Source organism: Sturnira hondurensis, unplaced genomic scaffold, assembly GCF_014824575.4.
Source record: "Sturnira hondurensis isolate 20B ecotype Veracruz unplaced genomic scaffold, ASM1482457v3 Scaffold0017436, whole genome shotgun sequence".
In the NCBI taxonomy this organism is placed as follows: Eukaryota; Metazoa; Chordata; class Mammalia; order Chiroptera; family Phyllostomidae; genus Sturnira; species Sturnira hondurensis.
Window position 1 is genome coordinate 11871548 of NW_028090067.1, and position 22528 is coordinate 11894075.

The 22528-nt window shown below is 39.8% G+C and overlaps 1 protein-coding gene across 2 annotated transcripts in view; it reads left to right on the forward strand.

Annotated features, from left to right (window-relative positions):
- The window catches only part of POLR3B (RNA polymerase III subunit B), a 108316-nt gene that overhangs the window by 12731 nt on the left and 73057 nt on the right, over positions 1–22528 (forward strand). Inside the window, exons 8-11 of one of the 2 annotated variants that reach the window (XM_037068093.1) lie at positions 361–478; positions 3371–3479; positions 14365–14487; positions 19830–19949. In XM_037068093.1, the coding sequence (XP_036923988.1) occupies positions 361–478; positions 3371–3479; positions 14365–14487; positions 19830–19949 (470 nt within the window). The remainder of the gene's footprint in view (positions 1–360; positions 479–3370; positions 3480–14364; positions 14488–19829; positions 19950–22528) is intronic. The other variant, XM_037068094.1, reaches the window with a different exon arrangement.

The following is a 22528-nucleotide window of genomic DNA, read 5'->3' on the forward strand; positions in this document are numbered from 1 at the left end:
ACAAAACTTAGAACAAATTTCAGTTTATATTAAAGATTATCTGATATTTTTCTGCTTAAAAAATCTGAAGACTAATTTATTTAACATAATTATTTTCATTTACCTCTCATATATGTCAGGTGCTGGAATGCATAGACTTCTAAGATACATTTCCTGTCAAGAAGTTTATTATCTTGCTCTTCTCTTACATAAAATCATGTGGTGGCACTGTCATTAATTCATAAAACAGTGTCAGTAAACCTCTTTGCTGTAAGTGGTGGTCAGTGCTGTGAAATGATGGAGGAGTGATTCCCATCAGAAGATGACTGAATCTCTGTGTGAAGAGCAGGTGGTAAAGCTCTTCTTGTTTCCTTTGGGCAGGCGGCTACTTCATCGTTAAAGGAGTGGAAAAAGTTATTCTCATCCAAGAGCAGCTGTCTAAGAACAGGATCATCGTGGAGGCCGACCGAAAGGGGGCGGTCGGTGCTTCAGTTACCAGGTAGGGAGGGCAGAGGTGGCCTTCTTAGGAAAGGTTGATAATTCCAGTAGTATCCGATGGCTGTCTTCTGGTATGGAGGTACCCAGTTACTTTTCTCTGATAACAGCAGTGAAATATTTAAACTGTCTGTATTCAGTTTATTGTGAAAGACTGTAAATACAGCATATTGATTGATCCCACTTCTGGGAATATATCCAAAGAAACCTGAAACACCAATTTGAAAGAATAAACGCACCTCTAGGTTCATAGCAGCATTATTTACAATAGCCAAGATTTGGAAACAGTCCAAGTGTTGATCAGTAGGCGAGTGGATAAAAAAAACCTATGGTACATTTACTCAATGGAATACTATTCCGCTGTAAAAAAAAAAAAAGGGAAGGACCTCTTACCTTTTGCAACAGCATGAATGGACCTGGAGACTATTATGCTAAGTGAAATAAGGCAGTTGGTGAAAGACAAGTGCCATATGATCTCACTTATATGTGGAATCTAATGAACAAAATAAACTGAGGAACAAAATAGAAACAGAAGTATGAATGCATGAGATAGCTGTCAGAGGGGAGGTTGATTGAAAGAAGATGAAGGGATTAACCAAAGAACACATATCCATGGACACAGACAACAGTATGGTGATGGCCAGAGGGAAGGAGGGGCAAGGGTGGGGAGGGAGGTAGGCAAAGGTGGGGGAAAGAAGGACATCTGTAATAGTGACAACGATAAAAATAAAGTTTAAAAAAAGTAGTCATTTAAAGTTTTCTATAATGAATGTGTGAGACATTGTTTGAAAGGCCGCTTGTTATTTTAAGTTGAATTTTATGTTCATTTATAGTATTAAAGAAACTTATAGAAAAGAAATATAAAAACACTTAAGTTTTTCATGTTTCTTTTCAGTCTCTGATGATTTTACATGTGTATTCTGACTTCTTATTACTGAATAAGTATATTTAATGAATTATTTCATGGACTTACCATCGTATTGTTTTTTGTGACAGCCACTTTCACAGCTTATTTTCCTATATCAGCGTCCCTTACGTTACTCTTCTAATTTCTTTTCTCTGGTTTATTATCGTATGTAATTTGAAATGTGAAGACTAATGAGTCCTGGAAAAAAATTGTGACATAGTTAAGATGTCAGTATGTAATAGAATTTTTCTTCTAACAACCTGTGATGAACTGCATAACTCAGAGTTTCTGCATTTTTCTTTCAGATAGAGAGGAAAGGAACAATAAATAGCCATTTACTGAGTAGTTACTGGAAGCCAGGCAGTGTACTAGGTGCTTACATGTATTTTTTGTCAGCTCAGTCCTCCAAGAGAAGTGGTATTATCTCTACTTTACAGCTGAGTAACAGGCCTTGAGAGCAGGGTCACATCAGTCCTCAGAGGCAGCCAGCATTTGACCTTCAATCTAAATCATTCTACAACCCAGGTCTTCCCACTATATGCAGTTTTAAAGACCATGGCAATCAGCATTTGAATTCTCAAGGTTTAGTTTACTAGATACGAGGTACTTGGATGAGGAGTTACTTAGCTTCTCTAAGCCTTAGTCTCCTCACATGTGATTAGGAGGCAACACTTCGAAGTCTAAGTGTTAATATGTAGCAGAGTAGAGCTAATATAAGTAGAGTGGGTGACAGTACATAATACGAGGTCTGTCCGGAAAAAGTCCAGCCATTGTTATAAAGAGAACGGGTTGTACTGCATCTATGAAACCTGGCAGCCAAGAAGAGCGGACTGGAGTGCACATGGGTGAACAGTGATGACTTCACTGTACTAGTCAGCGGGGCAGTTGTTGAGTGAGCATGTGGACTGTGTGGCCATCGAATTTAAAATGACTGAGTGAGTAGAGCAGCGAATCTGCATCAAATGTTGTGTTAAACTTGAACATTCCTCCATGGAAACTAATCAGATGATTCAGAAAGCCGCAGCTGTGGGCCTTCAGTGATCGGCAGCTTCATCACCACAACATGCCTGCTCATGCATCATGTCTCCTGCAGAGTTTTTGGTGAAACATCAAATCACCCAGATGACTCAGTCCCCCTAGAGCCCAGATTTGGCCTCCTGTGACTTCTGGCTTTTCTCAAAACTAAAATCACTTTTGAAAGGGAAGGGATTTCAGACTGTTGATGAGATTCAGGAAAATATGACAGGGCAGCTGATGGCAATTGGAAGAACTGTGTGAGGTCCCAAGGTACCTACTTTGAAGGGGACTGAGGTGTCATTGTTTTATTTACAGTGTTTCTTGTAACTTATATCTTCTTCAATAAATCTCTATTTTTCATATTACATGGCTGGATACCTTCTGGACAGACCTCATATGTAGGGAGTGATCAGTATGTGTTTATTATTATTGTTGAATAAAGCTTTGAAATGTTTTTAAATCTGCTAGGAATTTTAAAGTGAACAGATATCAATAGGAGAGGCTTTAGGTTTTTTTGTTATTGTTGGTTTCACTGTATACCAAGACTGTAGGTATATTTTATTGGATTATTAGTATACAAATTCATTTCTTCATAGTTTTATCATTGTGGTACAGGCTCATTTTGAGTTTTTTTTCTTTGAATGTATAAAATTATTTATGAATATATGCCCCACACTGAATTCAAGCAGTTCAGGAGCAATCAAAGTGAAGTAGGTAAAAAAAAATTGGTCATTGTCACTCATTCACACACAAAACTTACATCATAATCTCAAAGCCAAAGAAACATTTACAGTGTTTTAAAGTGGAAGTGACAGGAGCAGGAGAGAAGTTGTGCATCTTTAAAAAGCACCTATTAGATAGGACCTTTCTGATCATAACTGATCATTTGAATCTTATTGACAGACTTTGCTATTGCATGTGACTAGGTTGAAACTAAGTGGAGATGTTTAACCAATTTGTATTTCCTTGTAGCTCTACCCATGAGAAGAAAAGCAGAACCAATATGGCCGTGAAACAAGGACGATTTTATTTAAGGCATAATACTTTATCAGAGGATATTCCTATTGTAATTATATTTAAGGTAAGGTTGCAGGTAACCACTGAAAATTATAAAGAATCTTTTCATTCTTAAATTTTTATTTTTTTCTGCAACAGTTGACATCCAGTATTCTGTTGATTTCAGCATCATGGTTAGCGTTTATATGACTCATAGAGTGATCCCCTGATAAGACTAGTGGTACCCAGCTGGCACCACGCATGCTTGTTACAGTATCACTGACTGCATTCCCCGAGCTGTGCTTCACATCCCCGTGACTGTTGCGTGAACATCAACTTGTACTTTTTAATCCCTTCACCTTTTTCACACGGCCCCTCAACAACCCTCCTGGCTGGCAACCGTCAGTCTGTTCTTTGTGAGTCTGTTTCTGTTTTCTTTCTCTGGTTTACTTTCATATGTAATTAGAAGTTTGGAGGAGATCTAAGAAGAGAAAGATTTGTGATATGGAATATGGATAAGTTGTCAGTCTTGTATTGCATTTTAAGTGGAAAGCTAATAAGAATAAGGTTCAGATATTTTCAAAAATAGGAATCTATTTTTAATAGATATATTATTTTTTTTAAATCCAAAGGTACCCAACGGTTTATAGTATGTGTATGCCTCCCATCCACCTGTGCCTGGTCACACAGCGCTGCCCAAAGATAGCACACTAGTCCGTGCATGTGCGAGCGCATGGGCGTAGAGCACATTGTGGTCGTTTTGTTTCTTAGTTACATACATTGCACATTATTTTGCTCTTAGCATTTTTTTGTGGCTTACATCTTGGAGGTAGTGTTACATTACTCCATAGAGACCTGTATTCTTTCTGACAAACTTCCATTATGTAATCACTCCCTCATCAGCACACATATATCTCTTTTGCTATTGTGAAACTGCTGTAATATCATGTCACACACAGGCAAGGATATCAGTAGGCTGAATTTCTAGTAGTGGGATTTTCAGAAAGCAAAGAATATGGACCAAGTTCGTTGTTCTTTCTTATGGACTTCTGGATTCTGGTGAGTTTCTGCATAAACATGACTCTTCACTCTACAATGATTTTTTTTTCAGCTTATTTATGAATTATTGGTTCATATCCCAAAAGATATTCTCTCAGAATTAATAGAAGTATAGAATTAATTTCTAAATGGTATCTTCTCAGATAATTGTATAGTAGCTGACTTAATCTGCCCTGCGACTTAAATATTATGCAGATTCTGTGAACAGTTAGAGTATTAGTCATTAAGCAAAACAGAAAAATAGTTGACTGTATGTCAAGTAGTTGGTCCTCAGCCTTCACAGATTCTGTCTTTGCCAGCTCTTCTAATTGCTAAAATTGATTTGTAACTTCAAATCAGTTATTTGGGGTGCTTTTACAATTATTTGTGGACATGCGCAGGCCCAGAGCCGGGAAAAATTTAAGTCCCCAAGTAGGCACGTTCCCAGCTGGGGTCCAACAAGGCAACACTGCCTTCTCATTTCAGCTTGTATTCTGTTAAAAACTGCCCTTTTGGCTGTCTGTTCAAGTGCCATGTTTTTCACATTTTTTGTATGTTTTGTTGGTGGTTTTGCTCTTTAAAAATGACCCCCAATTATAGTGCTAAAGTGCTGTCTAGAGTTCCTAAGTGCAAGAAGGCTATGGTGTGCCTTGTGGAGGAAATGTGTGTTAGACATATTGCTGTTGGCTGTGACTATTGACTGTGACTTCAGTGTAAATGAATCACATGTACATTACATAAGGTGTCTTTAAATACAAACATGTAAAACAAGGTTCTGTATTAATCATTTGAAGAAAATATAATCAGGCTCACAGAACCTAGCAGTATTTCCCCTGAAACAATGCTTCAGTATTCATTAATTCAGTGTTTTTGGCAACTTTGTAGAAAACAGCTACTGTGGAGAACGATGATCAACTGCATATGGGTATTCAATGAATCTCCATGACTAGTCGATTGGGATAAAGAGCTCAGACTACCTGAGGAAATGCGGAAGGGATCCTGAGTACTTCAGATAATTTTAGAGGTTGAAAATGCTCATTTCTCATTATTTAGTTTCACTTCAGAGTTAGATATTTCTGTTCAACAGTTGTTCATGGTAGCGGAAATATCCTGTGGGTCGTAGTGAGAGAAAGCAGAGAAAGAGATCCCCTGAGGTGGAATTAACTATGTTGGTTAAAAAGGGAAAACATTAGGCTGTGAGCCTTGAGGAGTAAGGAAGGAGTTGAACTGCCCCGTTAAAGCTGTAACCAGGTGGCCCAGCATAGGGGTCAGGGGGCANCAATGAATCTCCATGACTAGTCGATTGGGATAAAGAGCTCAGACTACCTGAGGAAATGCGGAAGGGATCCTGAGTACTTCAGATAATTTTAGAGGTTGAAAATGCTCATTTCTCATTATTTAGTTTCACTTCAGAGTTAGATATTTCTGTTCAACAGTTGTTCATGGTAGCGGAAATATCCTGTGGGTCGTAGTGAGAGAAAGCAGAGAAAGAGATCCCCTGAGGTGGAATTAACTATGTTGGTTAAAAAGGGAAAACATTCGGCTGTGAGCCTTGAGGAGTAAGGAAGGAGTTGAACTGCCCCGTTAAAGTTGTAACCAGGTGGCCCAGCAAAGGGGTCGGGGGGCAGATGGGCTGCCTCATGTAAGGGTGGTGTTGGGGGCCAGAGGGCTGTCCATAGGAGTTGTCTGCGAAGGGGAGAGAGAGAGAGACAGTGAAAGAAACACACAAAGGGAGAGAGAGAGAGAGAGAGAGAGAAGCATCAATCAACTTCCCCCCATACAAGCCCCGACCGGGGATCAAACCTGCAACCCCTGGTGTATGGGACAATGCTCCAACCAACCAATCCATCCAGTCAGGGCTGTAGACATTTTTTTTATCTGTAGTAGAGCTCATCATGCTTTAGAATTCTCCATCTTTTTTAGAAAAGATTTATTTGTTTTTAGAGAGAGGGGAAGGGAGGGAGAAAGAGGGTGAGAAACATTGACGTGAGAAATATCTATCAGTTGCCTCTTGAACATAACCCAGGCATGCACCATGGCCAGGAACCGAACTGGCAGCCGTTTGTGGTATGGGACGAAGCCCAACCAACTGAGTCGTAGCAGCCAGGGCGTTTGGAGCTCTGTGAATGAGACTGTACCACTATTTTCTTTCTAGGATGGTGATGATGATGACGATGTAGTAGCAGTAGTAGTAGTATCAGGGGCCAAGGAGAATTCATAAATATACTTTATTACTTTTCTTCAAGTTTTATATCTATTTTAAGTACAGAAGTAATTTTGGCTTTTCTTGTTGGGATCCCACAGTACCCAGTGCAGTGCCTTGTGTGTGTAAAGGTGTTCAGTAAAGGAAATTTTATTTATGTAAAATTACATCTCCAGCAGAGGGCAGTATGCTCCCATGCATGAAAGGAATTTTTGGAAAGTTTTTGGTGCCTGAATAGGTGCATGGGACTACCTAACTTACACTAGAAATTATAAATTAATTGCGATGCATGTAATAGTATATCACTCACTTGGGAGATGCATCACTAGACACATGCATGACAAAAAATCATAATTACTTTTTTTTAGCTAGATGACAGATGCTTGATAAGATAGTCTCTCTTGTTAAATTTAATATTTTTGCCATAAATGTATACATATATAGCTGACTTAAATCCTTTTTTATCACAGGCTATTAATTAACAATGTACATTTTATGAGATTTCAAACTTCTTTCTGATTACAAACAGTCCTTGCGTTGTAAAAATTTAAAAAGCCACCAAAAAATACAACTTTATTTGTGAATACAGTTTTCTGACCTTTTTTCCTTTGCTTTTGTGGAATATACATCAATTTTATTTTCTTCACTTAACAGTGAATTGTAAATAGTTTCCCATGTCTATAAATATGAATGTACACATTAGCTTTACTAGGTATTATGGAGAAATTGCACATGTGTGATGTATTTAACCAGTCTCCTGTGGTGCGACATTAGGTGTTATTTTTTCCCCCAGGTTTTTACTGTTATGCATGACCCTGGGTGGCCTTACACATGCATGTCTGTGCATGTTGCTGATTAATTTGTGAGACTTAATTTCTAGGAGTGGAATTACATCCTTTAAAATAATTTTGGGCCCTGGCTGGTGTAGCTCAGTGGACTGAGCACAGGCCTGTGAAGCAAAGGGTCCCTGGTTCGATGCCCAGTCAGGGCACATGTCTGGGTTGTGGGCCAGGTCCCCAGTAGGGACACATGAGAGGCAACCACACATTGATGTTTCTCTCCCACTCTTTCTTCTTCCTGTCCCCTCTCTCTAAAAATAAATAAGTAAAATCTTTTTTTAAAAAAGGAAGTGAAAACTAAAATAGTGAAATACCATTAAAAAAAGAAAAAAATAATATTGGTACACACTGCCACATTTTTCTCCTGATATGTATCCAAGTCTGTATATAATGTATATTATACATAGTGTATCATGAGTATATAAGATTTAAATATTTTTAAATTTTAGTTCAAACTTTCTCGTTTAAATATTCAGTTCAGATGTCTGTCACTTTTTTTTTGGTTTCTTATATAGGGATATTTTAATAATTTGGTGGAAACATGTTTGATAATCACTATTCCACAGGTGCCCAACCTGTGGGCCATGTGGCTTGGGATGGCTATGAATGTGGCCCAACAGAAAATTGTAAATGTACTTAAAAAATTATGAGATTTTTTTTGTGATAACATGTCACAATGTATTTACTATGTGACCTAACACAGCTCTTCTTCCAGTTTGTCCCAGGGACGCCAGAAGGTTGGACACCCCTGACCTGTCTGGGAGGTGCATAGGGTACCGGGTTGCTTATGATCAGACAGGTCTAGGTTGAGTTCCAGCTTCTTCACTTACAGGCCATGTGACCTTGGGCAGGTTTCTCAGCCTCCCTGAGTCTTGGATAATTCACCTCTCCAGTGAGAATTTCATCTGAGAGGACAGTGGTGAAGAGCGAGTGCGATCGTGTGGTTTCTGAAGACCGAGACTGCCCGGAAAGCCCGGAAACAGGATGCTCTTTCTCTGTCCTTAGTTCTCCTAGCACATTTCATGTTGGAAGCCCAGAAAATAAACTGGGATCCCAGAAAAGTCAGATCATTTCTCTTTTTCTGTTGTGTGGCCTTAACAGAGGCTTTGACAGTCATTAGGACTTGATGGTTGTTGATTGTAACCGACAATTGGCTGAAAGGGGCAGAAACAGCAGGGTTCCCAGAGTCCGTGCTGAGTCTGAATATGGTGGATAAAGCCTTTAGTCCTAGATCTGCCTTTTTTACGGACTGGAATCACTGCAGAGGTTCTTCTGCCCGGAGAATCTTCTCCACTTCGCATTCTGCATTCACGCCTATTCAGCGGTTGTGCTATGATGACATCTGCAGTCTGAGAGTTTTTGCAGAAAAGAGGATTGAGTTTCAGGGGGATGCTCTGCATTGTTTCCTGGAAGCCAACATACTGAAACTTTCGGTCTTTAAAGAAAAAAAATTGCCCTGGCTGGGTACCTCAGTTGGTTAGAGCGTCTTCCCGATAATGCCAAGGCTGTGGGTTCAATCCCCAGTCTGGACACCTGCAAGAATCAACCAATGAGTGCGTGAATAAGTGGAACAACAAATTGATCTCTCTCTCTCTCTCTCTCCCCCTCTCCCCCCCCCTTCTCCTCCTTTCTCTCTGAAATCAATCAATGGATTTTTTAAAAAAGAAAAAAATCACACAGTTAAAGAGGGTCATCAGAGTTCTTTTATTATCTGCTAGGACTGCTTTTGGTAATAATAAGTTGACTTCCATCTACTTTAAAGAAAAATTGGAGATCTTAATATTAGGTGTTTTAAGAAGTTATCCTTTTCCCCTACTTGACATAATATATTTCAACATATCACCATAATCCTGCATGTCATTCTTTTCTGCTCATTAGTATTTTTCTTTCTGTCTTTTAAAAGTCACGCTTTTGGTCACACTTAGTGGATATCCAAGGAGAAGACCTCATGACACTTTTCAAGGAACGTGTCTCCTTATTTTCTTTCCTTTTGCTGGTGGGCAGACTGGGTGACCTTGTGCTGAAATGTATTTTCTCTGCTGTGTTTTCATAAGGTTATTATATAGCATTTTTCTTTGATTTAAATAAGGTGAACTGATTTCAGATATCTAGAGTACAAAGAGCACCATGTAAAGCTAGTTTTCAGATGTCTAAAGTATGTCTGTACAGGGAGATGCTTGGGCATTTTGCTGTGGTTTCCATAGCAATATGTCATTTATTTGTAGTTTTGACTTCTGAAGGCTTAAATAGTCATAAAGTCAGTTTGGTCTTTGGAGCTGACGCGCTTTGGATGTTAACCTGGCTGAGTTATCACCCTGTATTTCAGTGTATTTCAGACTCGGGAAGAGTTTATTCCTTTTAGAGGAAAGCTTTGTCACTGATCATTTTTTCTGCACATATGGTGTCATTTACCATGTGCTTGGCATGTCTTTGCATCATAGCTTAGAAATATTTGGAAGGCCTAAGCAGTCTCCTTAAATTCATATTAGGCCACTTGAGAATTTTGTGCAGTTATAAAATTATTCCTTAGATTTGGCATCAGGGCAACTTGAAGTGGCAATCTGTATGTTAAATGAGGATGGACTTTTACTACAATATTATTAAAGACCAAAACAGGCAATCAAGTATACATCTTTTTCACTTGGAGATTACTGAACTCAAAGTTAATTACTAAAATAATCTAGGTAGTCGCTAGTTTAGGTGTGTTAGGTATTAATGTGTCTCAAGAAAGGGGGCTAATCCAGAAAGCTGCTGCCATTGTGGCTCCAGGATTCTGCTCCTGTCTCAGTGAGACCGTCTCCTGCTGCATCATTTTGCGTGTTCGCTTGATATCTGTCCTGTACGGATCCCTTTCGGTGTTCGGGCTTTCCTCTGAGGACTGATGTGCATCGGTCACAGAGTTTTATATCTAGAGGTTTTAGAGAAAGGGGCTTAGATCCCGCAGCAAATTAGTTGCCTTAGTACTGTTTCTCTTATATTGGATTTCTTGGAAACCCATTGTTTTGAGAGATTAACATGTACAAAGTAACTTATATTCTATTTAGTTTTTCATAGGGAGCTGTTCCTCTCTGATATTCATCACTACCGCTTGCAGGCCGAGGAGAACATGTAGGTGGTTCTACGTGAATGCCATCGCCATCAGAGCAGATGCAGCTCAGTGTGCTTGATCAAAGGATAAAATAGTTTTTTTATTGGCTTAAAATTAAAACAGTTAAATATCTGTGTATATTTTATACCTATAAGACATTCAAAAGTAGTGTCCTGTCTGTGAAAGGTAGGCCCCCAGTGAATGGGTCATTTACCGGTGCAATGAAATGCATGTAAATCTGTAGTTTTGGGTCCATAAAACATCTCGAAGAATTAGCAAGACATTTTTTGTGCAACTAAGCTTCCTAAAAACCATCATATTTTAGAAAGGAATTCTATGTGCACATTCTAATGAGACTCAGAAGTCAGATAAACAGGTAGAAATAAAGATCTATCGGAAACAAATGCGTGCTGCCCGGAGCAGTGAAAGCAGGAGTGTACGAATGAGGAGAATTGAGGAGTAGGATGTAGGAGAAGCAGGAAGGACCAAATAATAATGCATTATGGGTCCGGACTGGTGTGTAAGCTCCACTGGTGCCCGGTCACTAACTCTCATCCTCACTTAGGAATGTTTCATTGTTGAGAACTTTCTTAGAAGCGCCCTCCAATTTCTGGGTCGCCACCAGAACGCTTGATGTGTGTTTTCTTTTGCAAAATCACCTTCAATCTGACCAAGACAGTAGGTTGAGGGATCTGATTGCTATTTCTTCATTATTTAAATTTATAAGGAAAATTTTCTTCACTGGCAAAGAATATCACTGATCAATATTATTAATGTCCAGAGGTGTATATGTTGATTTTCATTCTAGTCAAGAATATTAAGTAGAGCCCTGGCTGGTGTAGCTCAGTGGATTGAGCTCAGGCCTGCGAACCACAGGATCGCGGTTCGATTCCCAGTCAGGGCACAGGCCTGGGTTGAGGGTCAGGTCCCCAGTGGGGGATGCATGAGAGGCAACCACACACCAATGTTTCTCTCCCCCTCTCTCTCCCTTCTCTTCTCTCGAAAAATAAATAAATAAAATCTTTAAAAAAAGAATACTAAGTAGAAACAAGGAAAGGAAAGTGAGACTAGGTTTTTGTTTAATATTTGAACAAAGGCAATAGATTCCTGACACTGAACGACTCCAGGGGCCACCACTCATTAACACCTGTGGGTTAAGCAGGCACTTCTCAGAGACACAGGAAGGAAGAAAATAGTAAGGGGTTCTTTACCTTCAGTCTGGCTGGACATGGCAGTCCCACCACAGTCCTGCACCTTGTACTGAACAGGACATGGAAAACTGCCTTCACTCTGACTTGGGAGGTATTAAAGGAAAGCCATTCTTTCTAGTACAGATTGGACTTTTTCTGTTCAAGTTTCAGAGTTTGAACTCCAGGTAACTTTGAGAGTAGCATACTATTTGCAGCAACATATTTCAAATCTTAACTTGTTCTAATGTACAAACAGAAAGGAAAAGAAGGGGAGAAAAGGAACATGAGGGGGGAGACAGGGAGGCAGAGGGTTACTTACCAAACTTGGCCCTAAAGGGGGCCACTAGCATCTCCCCTTTGGTGCCATGAAGCACCACGTGGTGTGGCTCCCAGGGACTGCAGAGAGGTGGTGTCTGCAGAACCTTCCCTCTGCCCAGTTTATAGCCGGTGCACCAGCTCCTTGGAGGAAGAGAGCCCCCAAAAGAGCCCCCAGATGAACCCTCTTTTATAAAGAATTATACACTGACTGTATACATTTTTAAAAATACATAGTTTGAAACCTGGTCTACTTTGAGCAGAATTGGCATATCTTTATCATGCTGTTGGTTTTTTAGTTAAGCTTCCTAGTGCATAATAACTGCAATGAATGGAAAATAAAAATAAGTAAAAATTAGGACCGATCATTTTTAGGATCGCTCTCCTTTAATCCATGAAAGGTTAAGTGTTTTAATGAATGTGTGTAATTTTTAAATAATGGAGTTTATGTTCAGCATCCATTTAAATAAATGCATCATTTCAAATTAGAGGTAAAAATATGCAAAAATTAGGGCACAAAAAAGAGATTTGTATCCTGAGAACTTCTTTATTTGTTCACAAAATGAAAAAATTTTTCAACAAGTTATACACTTCAAAATGTTTTTAAGTTTAAACAGTGGATTTAATCCCAGAACTTGGTCTATCAGTGATCTGTGCTGTTATCACAAAGTAGAACACAGCTTCTGCTGTCAGGGATTTGGGAGTTGCTTGGCCAAGTGGTTCTGGCTCAGGGTCATTCATGAGTCAAGATGTCAGCCAAGGCCACAGTCATCTGAAGGCTGGGTTGGAGCTGGAGGGTCCACTTCCATCATGGCTCAGCCACATGGCAATTGTCCTCACCATGGGTCTCTCCATAGACTGCTTGAGTGTCTTCATGGCATGGCTGCTGGCTTCCCCCAGAGGAGCACTCTGAGAAACAGGAAGCAAGAAGCTGCGGTGCCTTCATGACCAAGGCTCCAAAGTCATACACTGTTGCTTACACTTTTTTTTTTCTATAGAGGTAAGCCTTTAAGGTTAGCGTATACTCAGGGAAAGGAAAATTAGTCCTCACCTTTTGGAGGGAGTGTCAAAGAATTGGTGAACATTTTTTAAATCACCACAGTTGGCCTGAAAGGGACACAGTATATATTTAGCTCCTTGCGACAAAACCTTCAAAACTTTAAATAAGTCTACATCTGATCCTGAAGTACCCATGTTACATTTCAGAATGCAGACTGAAACTCAATTGTAGAATTGTAGGATTTTGAGCTGGAAGAGACCCTCGTGTTGTAGAAATGAGAAAACTGCGGTCGGAGAGGTGACATGACAGTTGTGGTCGTGTGGTCTGTTGTTGACACTGTGTTGGGACAGACACCTCCGAGAGGTGCCCTTCGCATTGGTGCTCAGGGTGCTGTTCTTGACAGTCTGCATTGGAACTCGGGATTCAGCATAACCTTTCCCTCGTGTGTGGAGGGAGAGCTGAGAACCAGAGCATCAAAGCCCAACGAGACATTACCTTTGGCTCTGTTTTCTCTGCATAGGTAAAGTAAAAATTTTAATGGAAACATCACTTTTTCCCTAACTTCTAAGAAGCAGTTGATTTCTCTGCCAAGAGAGGGTTAGTGCAGTTTGCTCTGTTTCTTGCTGTGGCAGAGTTCCAGGCAAATGTGCAAAGCAGTTAGCCTTCACACCGTGTGGGTCTACAAAGACCTGCATTGCTGGCTGCCACCTTGAAACACTTAAGATAAGTGGGTTTCTTAAACCTGTTAAGTGTGTTCTTAGTCTTGAAAAGATCTCTTTTAAAACCTGCATAAAGCATAGTGTGCTGTCTCTGGAAGAGAGGTAAAACATCCCTTAGGAAAAATTCTTTTATCCTGAATGCAAGTGACTTGACAATTTTCAGAAAAATCATTCTTTTGACAAAGCTATTTCTTTTCAGCACTGCACATTTTCTGATTTGCTCTTTGGCTGTGTTGGCGTGTGTTTCTCAGTGTGCCTTTGTATTATGACCAGTGCATCCACTCTACCTCCCTGCTTCCTTTTTTCGTGGTGAAACTCACAGGACATTTATACATTTTAGAAGATAGCACACATGCCAAGAGTGCTCGAGAATGTTTGTTTTCCTCTTCCTAATCAGAATTTCTGTTTCAGGTTCTTCTGCAGCTTGGGCTATGGCTGCCAATGCCAGATGGCACCATTTCTGAGGAAAGAGCTAGCTTTTGCTTAGAAGTAATACCCACAAACAATGCCAAATTAGCATAAGCAAATGTCAGTGAGTTAACACAAAGCCAACACTCTATCTTTTCTCTCCATCCTAGGCCATGGGTGTTGAGAGTGACCAGGAAATCGTACAGATGATTGGAACGGAGGAGCACGTGATGGCTGCTTTTGGGCCCAGTTTGGAAGAGTGCCAGAAAGCTCAGATTTTCACACAGATGCAGGTGTGTCTTTTCATGTTGTTCTTCGTTATGAAAGGGAATTGGAGATTTAGTGCTGCTCATTGATAAAGCATGGGATGCAATGACTTTTGGGGGTGTGGGGGAGATGAAAGAAGGGATAGAGAAACTTCCGTGACTCATTTTGTAGGGACTGGAGGAAGGAGTGTGCCTAGACAGATCATCATCCTATGGTGTCCAGTTCAGGGGGGGGGGGGGGATACGTGGCCAAGAGGCTTTCATTCTGATTTGATAGGAAGTATCCTCTTTTTTCCATACTCGTCTGAGTTATATATATTTTAAGCTACAGCAACTCTAGTCTAGAAGGCTTTATTTTTTGCATTTCTCTTTAATATCCATTTTGACTCTCTATTTCTAGTTGCTTTTCATGTCTAGTTGTATGTGATCCCTGTCACTTTTCCTGGATTCCCAGTGTTACCAGCAAGAGAGGCCCAAGATCAGAGACCCCTTTACCAGTCCAGGAGTGACCTTCATTGACCTGAGGCACTCCTGGTTCTCACCTGGGGATTTTACATGAGACACGAAGATGAAAGTAGGGATGTGTGTGAAAAAGAGCCATACTTAGGATTGTTAACCCACATTTATAAAGTGCTTTGCTAAGTGGAAAGAAGCCAGTGATGACATCCCTAAGAGCCGTCCTGGGAAGGGGGATTCCTACTGTCGAAGCGCATAGAGTGTTTATCGATCCCCAAGTATGTTGTCTATTCTGTGGGTGACTTACAACAAGGTATAAATTCCAGGCTGCTTTTTTCCTTGTCACCTAGGATGCTCGTAGAGCATTTTCCCACTTCTATCTATTAGTGTGTGTTCTGTAAAAAATTAAATCCACCTTGATATTTTCAAAGACTTAGTAAACATTTAGGAAGGTTATTGTCATGTGTAAGTATACATAATTTGAAAGCACAAATCAGTGGGGATTATTCTCCTCACTGACTTGCTCTTTTTCTGCAGTTAATTGATAGTTGACTGTAGTTATTCGATAGATAGCATCAGGAAAAGTTGGTGGGATTTGGGAGATTCTATTTTTGGTCTTCATTGAATGTGAAATATTTGGTAAGCATGAATCTTGTTACAAACTGAAATTGTGTTGTCCAAGTATTCCTAGAACATGAAGAGAAAAGTGTTAAGAAATACCCAGGAATTGGCTCAGTTTGAGGGATATACTCAATTTGCCTTAATGACATCACAGTGGATGCAGTGAAATCCATTATTCGTTTTATTACACACATCATCCTTGTTGGTCATAAGATTCTGCATCATAAAGCACTGGGCTGGAAAGCCATGCACTTATTTCTCTTAAGTAGGTTGTGACAGAACAGTCTAGCTAACTGAATCAGAGAAGTTCAGTGAGAGGATTAGCGTAATGCACAGTCACCAGGAAAGACAAACGTTCCTGACAGAGGAAAGCAAACGAGAAGTACAGGTTTGAGGTGGCTTGTGCTCTGTATGCTGGATTAGGGTGTAGGTTAATTACTCGCCACTAATAAAAGGTGGCAGAGACACAAGTCATCCAGAATGGTTAAATTGAACGTAAATTATGAGTCAGGACAACATGAATATCTTATGTTATTCTAAATGAAAATGTAGCAAGTACACTTTGTCTTGTATAATAGAATTTTTTTAATTTAATTATTGTTCAAGTACAGTTTTCTGTCTTATATTCCTAGCCCTGCCCACCCCCCCAGTGCTCCCCACCTTCCTCCCATTCCACGCCCCACCTTAGTTATTGTCCATGTGTCCTTTATACTAGCTCCTTGTATAATAGAATTTTAACACTGTGGCATTTCAGTGACTGCTTGGAACCAGTGTTTTGTTTTTAAGGCCTCCCTTTTGGTCTCCTTTTTCTCTGCTCACAGAGCCTTTCTCGTCCCTATTTGTTATGTACGTTTTACACCATCCTTGCCGTGGGATCTAGTGTACATTCCCCTTTGGGAGGAGGGGACGCAGTGGGGTGTCATCTCGGCCTGTTTACGGACAGACTGGGCTCTTACCCTCACACTAGGGAACCCCAACAGCATTGTTGGATGTCCTAGTGATAAGGTGACTTCCTGCTCACATTAGAAGGAATACCAGGCGCTCCTGTGTTCTTTTGTTTCTTCCTCAAAGAAGTGAAGAATCTTTAGCTTTTCCCCCTAGGAACTGGAAGACCAAAATTTAATGAAGACAGCTCAGCTAAGGGAAAACCAAACTGTCTATCTGTCCCTGGGTCCCCCCAACTGCTGACCTGTTTTAATCAGTTACTGTACTTAGCGCCTACTTACTGCCAGGTTACTGCAGTGAGCACTTTCAGGGTCCTTAGTTACCTTATGCTCCAGTGGCCTTTACAGGGATGGTCCGAGGTGTGATGTTCAGACACTACACTTGTCATTAGGAATCAGAGAAAAAGATGATGTAACATTTAATAGGAGAGACATACACATAAATAACCAGTTAAAACATAGCATTACCTGAATGCTGGTGGAAGTATTCAGTTTTTTGTTTTTTTACTGGAAGATAAGTCTTTTTTAAAAAAGATTTTATTTGTTTATCTTTAGAGGGAAAGGAAAGGAGAGAGGGAGCGAAATATCAATGTATGCTTGCCTCTTGTGCGTCCCCTGCTGGCAATTGGCCTGCAACCCAGACATGTGCCCTGACTGGGAATTGAACCATGATCATGTGGTTCGCAGGCCTGCACTCAGTCCACTGAGCTACACCAGCCAGGCAGTATTCAGTTTTTTATACATAAGGAATTAAAAGAGCAGAGAAAAAGGAGTGGGGTTAGGAAAGTCTACAAAGAGGAAGTGATACCTCATCTGGTTTTTGAAACGTGGAAAAGAAATGCCCCAGGCAGGTAATTGGGGACGGGACTTTAAAGAGTCAGGGTTCTCAGGCCTTTCTTCCAGCTTTCTGACTAACCGAAAGCCAATTTTTTTAAAAAAAGGGTTCATTGTTGTTACAAAGTAGTAAGAACCACATGATCCTCCTCTTTAAAAACTTTCTATTAAAAGCTTTAACAATTCAAAGTCTGCCGCGTGGTATTACGAGCCCTGGTTCACCTGTGGCCTGGCTGCAGCAAGCAGTTAGACCGTAGCCACTCCTGTTCCCTCTAACTCGTCACTTAACACTCGTCACTCGGTTAGTTTTTAGTATTTCCTTTTTTTAGCTAAAACTAATATATACTGAAGTATACAAATACTAGTCATAGAATTTTTATAAGACATAAAATATTGTTGCCCTGGACCGTGTGGCTCTGGACTGAGTGCTGGCCTACGAACCAGAGGGTTGCTGGTTCGATTCCCAGTCAGGGCACACGCCTGGGTTGCTAGCCAGGTCCCAGTGGGGGGTGTTTGAGAGGCAGCCACACATGGATGTTTCTCTCCCTCTCACTCTCCCTCCCTTTCCCCTTCTCTGAACCCCTTCCTAGGCATTTTTTGCCTTTGTCCTCTGATTTCTTCCTCCACTGTTTTGATTTTTTCACCATGAGTTAGTTTTGCCTGCTCTAGAGCTTTGCATATATGGAACTATGCAGTATAGACTTTTAATGCCAAGCTTCTTTTGGTTGAGCATGCTCTCTGAGATTCATCCAGGTTGTTCCTTTTTATGTCAGTTATCCATGTAGTTTGTTTCTTTTTATTGCTGAGCAGTACTCCATTGTGTGAATATACTGCAGTTTGTCTTTTCCTGCCGATGGACATTGGGTTTGTTTCACTCTTTGGCTATTTTGAGTAACGCTGCTATAAGCATTCCTGTACAAATCTTTGCCTGGACAGGTTAGTATTCCTCTTGGATAAATATCTAGGAGCAGAACTGCTGGATCAGAGAGGTTGTGTATATAACTTTTATAAAATCAGAACTGCCAAATCTGTTTCCAAAGTGATTGTACCATTTTGCAGTCCCACTGGCAGTGTATGAGGGTTCTGATTTCTTCACATCTTCACCATCATTTGGTAGTATTGGTCTTTTTAATTTTAGGCATTTTAGTGGGTGTGTGTTGTTATCTCATTGTGGTTCGAATATGTATTTCCCAGATGACTAATGAGGTTGAACACTTTTTCAGTGTGCTTCCTTATTTCCTGTGTGAAGTGTCTGTCCACATCTTTTACTCATTTGCCTTATTGAGTTGTCCTTTTATTATTGAATTTGAGTCCTTTAAGTATAAGTCCCTCGTCAGATATATCTGTTGCAGGTGTTTCCTCCCAGTCAATTGCTTCCCTGTTCCTCATGTGTCTTTTGATGAGTAGTCTTTAATTTTGGTGAAACCTAATTATCAAGAGGTTTTTTTGTTTATTCACTTGTCTTTTGGCTTACTGATTTCTGTGTCCTGTTTAAAGAAATCATTGCCTACTTCCAGGGCAAGAACATAGTCGCCTATGTTATTTTAGAAGCTTTATACTTTTCTTTTTTGTATTTATCTAAAATTCATCTTAAACTAATGTTTCTATTTGGTGTGAGGTAGGGGTCAGGTTTTTTTGCTTTGGGGTTTTTGGTTATTTTGTGCCATTTGTTGGAAAGACTTCCCTTTGCCCATTGAAATGCTTTGCCATTTTTATCAAAAACGAATTGACCACAAAAGCCTGCGTGTATTTCTGGACTCGTTATTCTCTCTCATTGATCTGTTTGTCTGTCCTTACCCAAGCATCACACTGCCCGTGACCATTGCTTTATAGTGAAGTCGGGTCATGTGAACCCTCCAACTTTCCTTTTTCAACATTGTTTCAGCTATTCCAGGTCTTCTGCATTTTCATGTAAATTATGGAATCAGTTAATTTTTGTTTTTATAAAGGCCTGCCAGGAGTATAATTAGCAACTATGATGCATCTATTGGTCATTTTGGAGAGAATTTTAACAGTAATCCATTCAAACACTATTAGATGTGCCAGTCAGTGAAAATGGCAGAGCCGTCGATTTATTTTGGTTTTGTTTTTTCTCAGCAATGCTTCGGTTAGAGGTCTTACATGGTATGGTAACTTTTTGAGGTGAAAAAAGCACTATCCAAAAATATTAACTGTGGTTTCCTCTAGGTGGAAGATTTTTGACTATTTTATATATATATATATTTTTTTTCACTTATCTGTATTTTTTAAATTTTCTAGAATGTTTATATATCAACTTTACAGTAAGGAAACAAATAATAAAGTAAAAAAGGAACCAGTGTATTAGATAATGTGTAATGCTGTTTTGTCGTCGATTCATGACAAATGCTGACTTTTGACTAGGCCCAGTGCCGCTTTCTCTATAACTGGGGTCCCTGTCTTTTTTGCTTATCCTGTTATGTATGGGTAGATGCTTACTAAATTGTCTCTGGTGATGTCGTTAAACATTATTTTACTACATTCTGTTTTTTATAGGCATTGAAATATATAGGGAACAAAGTAAGAAGGCAAAGGATGTGGGGAGGTGGACCAAAGAAAACCAAAATAGAAGAAGCAAGAGAGCTCCTGGCGTCTACCATCCTGACCCATGTACCAGTGAGTTCCTTTGCAATTGTGAATGATGTGGGGCCTGTGCGTGTCTGTTAAAAAACTTTGGATGCCAGTGTGTGCTTAAAAGTCTAGTTCCTTAAGGAAAGAGAGAACCCCAAAGAGGACTAGATTGCTGCACTGACCTAATCTGCCATTGTCAACAGTTTATTTGTACTGGGAAATTGTTTGCTGTATTGGAACCGTCATCACCATGTTTATTCTCTCCTGGTTCTTCTTTTAATGCATATGGGGGTTTTTTTTGTTTTTTTGTTTTTACCTTCATGTATCTGTTAATGCTGTACTACATGGTTTCAAAGTACAGAGATGGTATCTTAGATGTTTGGGGTTTTATTGAGGCATAATTGACGTACAGCATTTTATTAGTTCCAGGTATACAACATAATGATTCGATTTTTGTATGTATTGCAAAATGACACTCACAGTAAGTCGAGTTAACATCTGTCACCATATGTAGTTGTAGATTTTTTTCTTTTGATGAGAACTTTCAGATGCGCGGGACAGTATTACATACTGCAGTTGCCATGCTGTGCCTTGTACCCTGTTATCCCGTTTATTTTATAGCTGGAAGTTTCTGCCTTTAGATCCGCTTGTCCTAGATGTTTTAAAATAACTTAGAACAAGTTTACAATGGCTTGCCCATATAGATATGTTATTCATTGTGATAAAGTATACATAACATAGAATTTACCGTTTTAAGTATACAGTTCTGCAGCATCAAATACATTCTCATTATTGCGTTTCTACAATAGATGCTTTTCAGTATACTGGACAGGTTTGTCTCCTAGACCTTGAGTTGTGGAGTTCACATTGTCTAGTCTCCTTCACTTGCAGTGGGGATGCTCAGGTTCAGGCCAGCTAGGTTGATTAGCCTTGTCACTCAGCGGGTTAATGGTCAGAAAGAGAACTAGAAGCCACCTTCTGACCTTTGACCTTAATATTTACTTTTTATTAACATCATTAAACAGAGATTGGTCATGTTGGCATGTCAGCAAGAGTGATCCTTCCCCCACTCTTTCTTTTTTTTTTAAATCCTCTCCCAAGGATATGTTTATTGATTTTAGAGAGAGAGAGGAAGGGAGTGAGAGAAAGAAACTTTGATGTAAGAAAGAAACATTGATCAGCTGCCCCTGTACAAGCCCTGACTGGGAATCAAACCCACAATCTTTTGGTGTGTGGGTCGAAGCTCCAAGCAACTTAGCCACCTGGACAGGACTTCTCCACTCTTACTTACTTTGTATGCTGTACTTTTTAAGTTATAGAATTATTTGTTAGACTGTCTTGTTAACCAGGTAGTCTGATTTATTGTGCGCTACCATGTATACTCTTCATAAATGATCTAATTCAGGGGTTGCAAACTCTGCCTTCAGGGGCTGATTACAAATAATGGAAACTTGAGTGGTCTGTGGGAGTGGACACTGACCACTTAAATGCATTCAGATCTGATCTTCTTATTTTGCAACACCCTGTTAGCCAAACAATACAGGCCTCTGATTCTGCCATTTGGCTGCCATTTATTTTTGTGTGTCCTTGATCTAATTTAAATAATGAGAAATCTTAATTCTAAAACTTGGTCTGACCTGAATTTTAAAGTTGGATAATTGGAAAAACTGTTTAAAACTCGAAATACCAAAAATGAGAAATGGAAACAAGAAAGGCTTTGGCCCTAGAGATTCGAGGGTTCAAATCCTGGTTTCTTACTTCCAGGCTGATTTACTTTGAGCAAACCTTATCTTTTCTGAGCTTCAGTTTTCTCATCTGTACAATGAAACCAACACCACTTGCTCACATGGTCGTTGTGATGATGCAGTGATATAAATCATAGTTTCCTGGCTGTAGAGTTTCTATCCGGTGCCTCATTTACCTGTGTGCAGTAACTGAGGAGAGCTATTGGTTAATTAAAGAGCCTTCATTCATAGAATGCTGGCTATCCTGACATTTATTGATTTCAATTGATGAACCTAAACATTGCTACTTTAATGTGACTGCATTGGGCTTAAAGTTTTGTGATACATAGTTCATTAAGTCGTAGTTCGTTATAGTCAAAACAGATAAACCAGAGAAAGATCTTCATTTTCCAGAGTGGTTTAGTACAGCAAGCACCTAAGAGTAGCATTAGAGGTGATTGTAGGTGACACAGGGATACCTTTATTTGAATAATTCTGTCCTTATGAGAAGAAATACAATTAGCACATCAAATTTATTTTTGTGGTATTTGGAATCTTACGGTATTATATGGGATGAAACATACTTAAAACTACGTTTAAAAGGGGAATAAAAATATTAAATACTTCAAGTGTTAAGATATGACAGTCATCATGGTGGTAGAGTGACCTAGACTGGTGAGCAGTGGTTTCAGTGTTTCTACATAGAGCGGAAAGATGGGCAGGGTACTTGGCCTCCTCCAGCACTTGTACTTGAGGGGGCCTGCAGGCGCTTTAGCTTGGAACCCTGACCTCTCAGTTCCCCAGAGGTGTTGCTTCTTAAAATACGTTTTTCAGACTTGTAGTATCAGCATTACCTGGGAACTTGTCAGAAGCTCCTGCACTCTGTCTGAGACCTGCCGA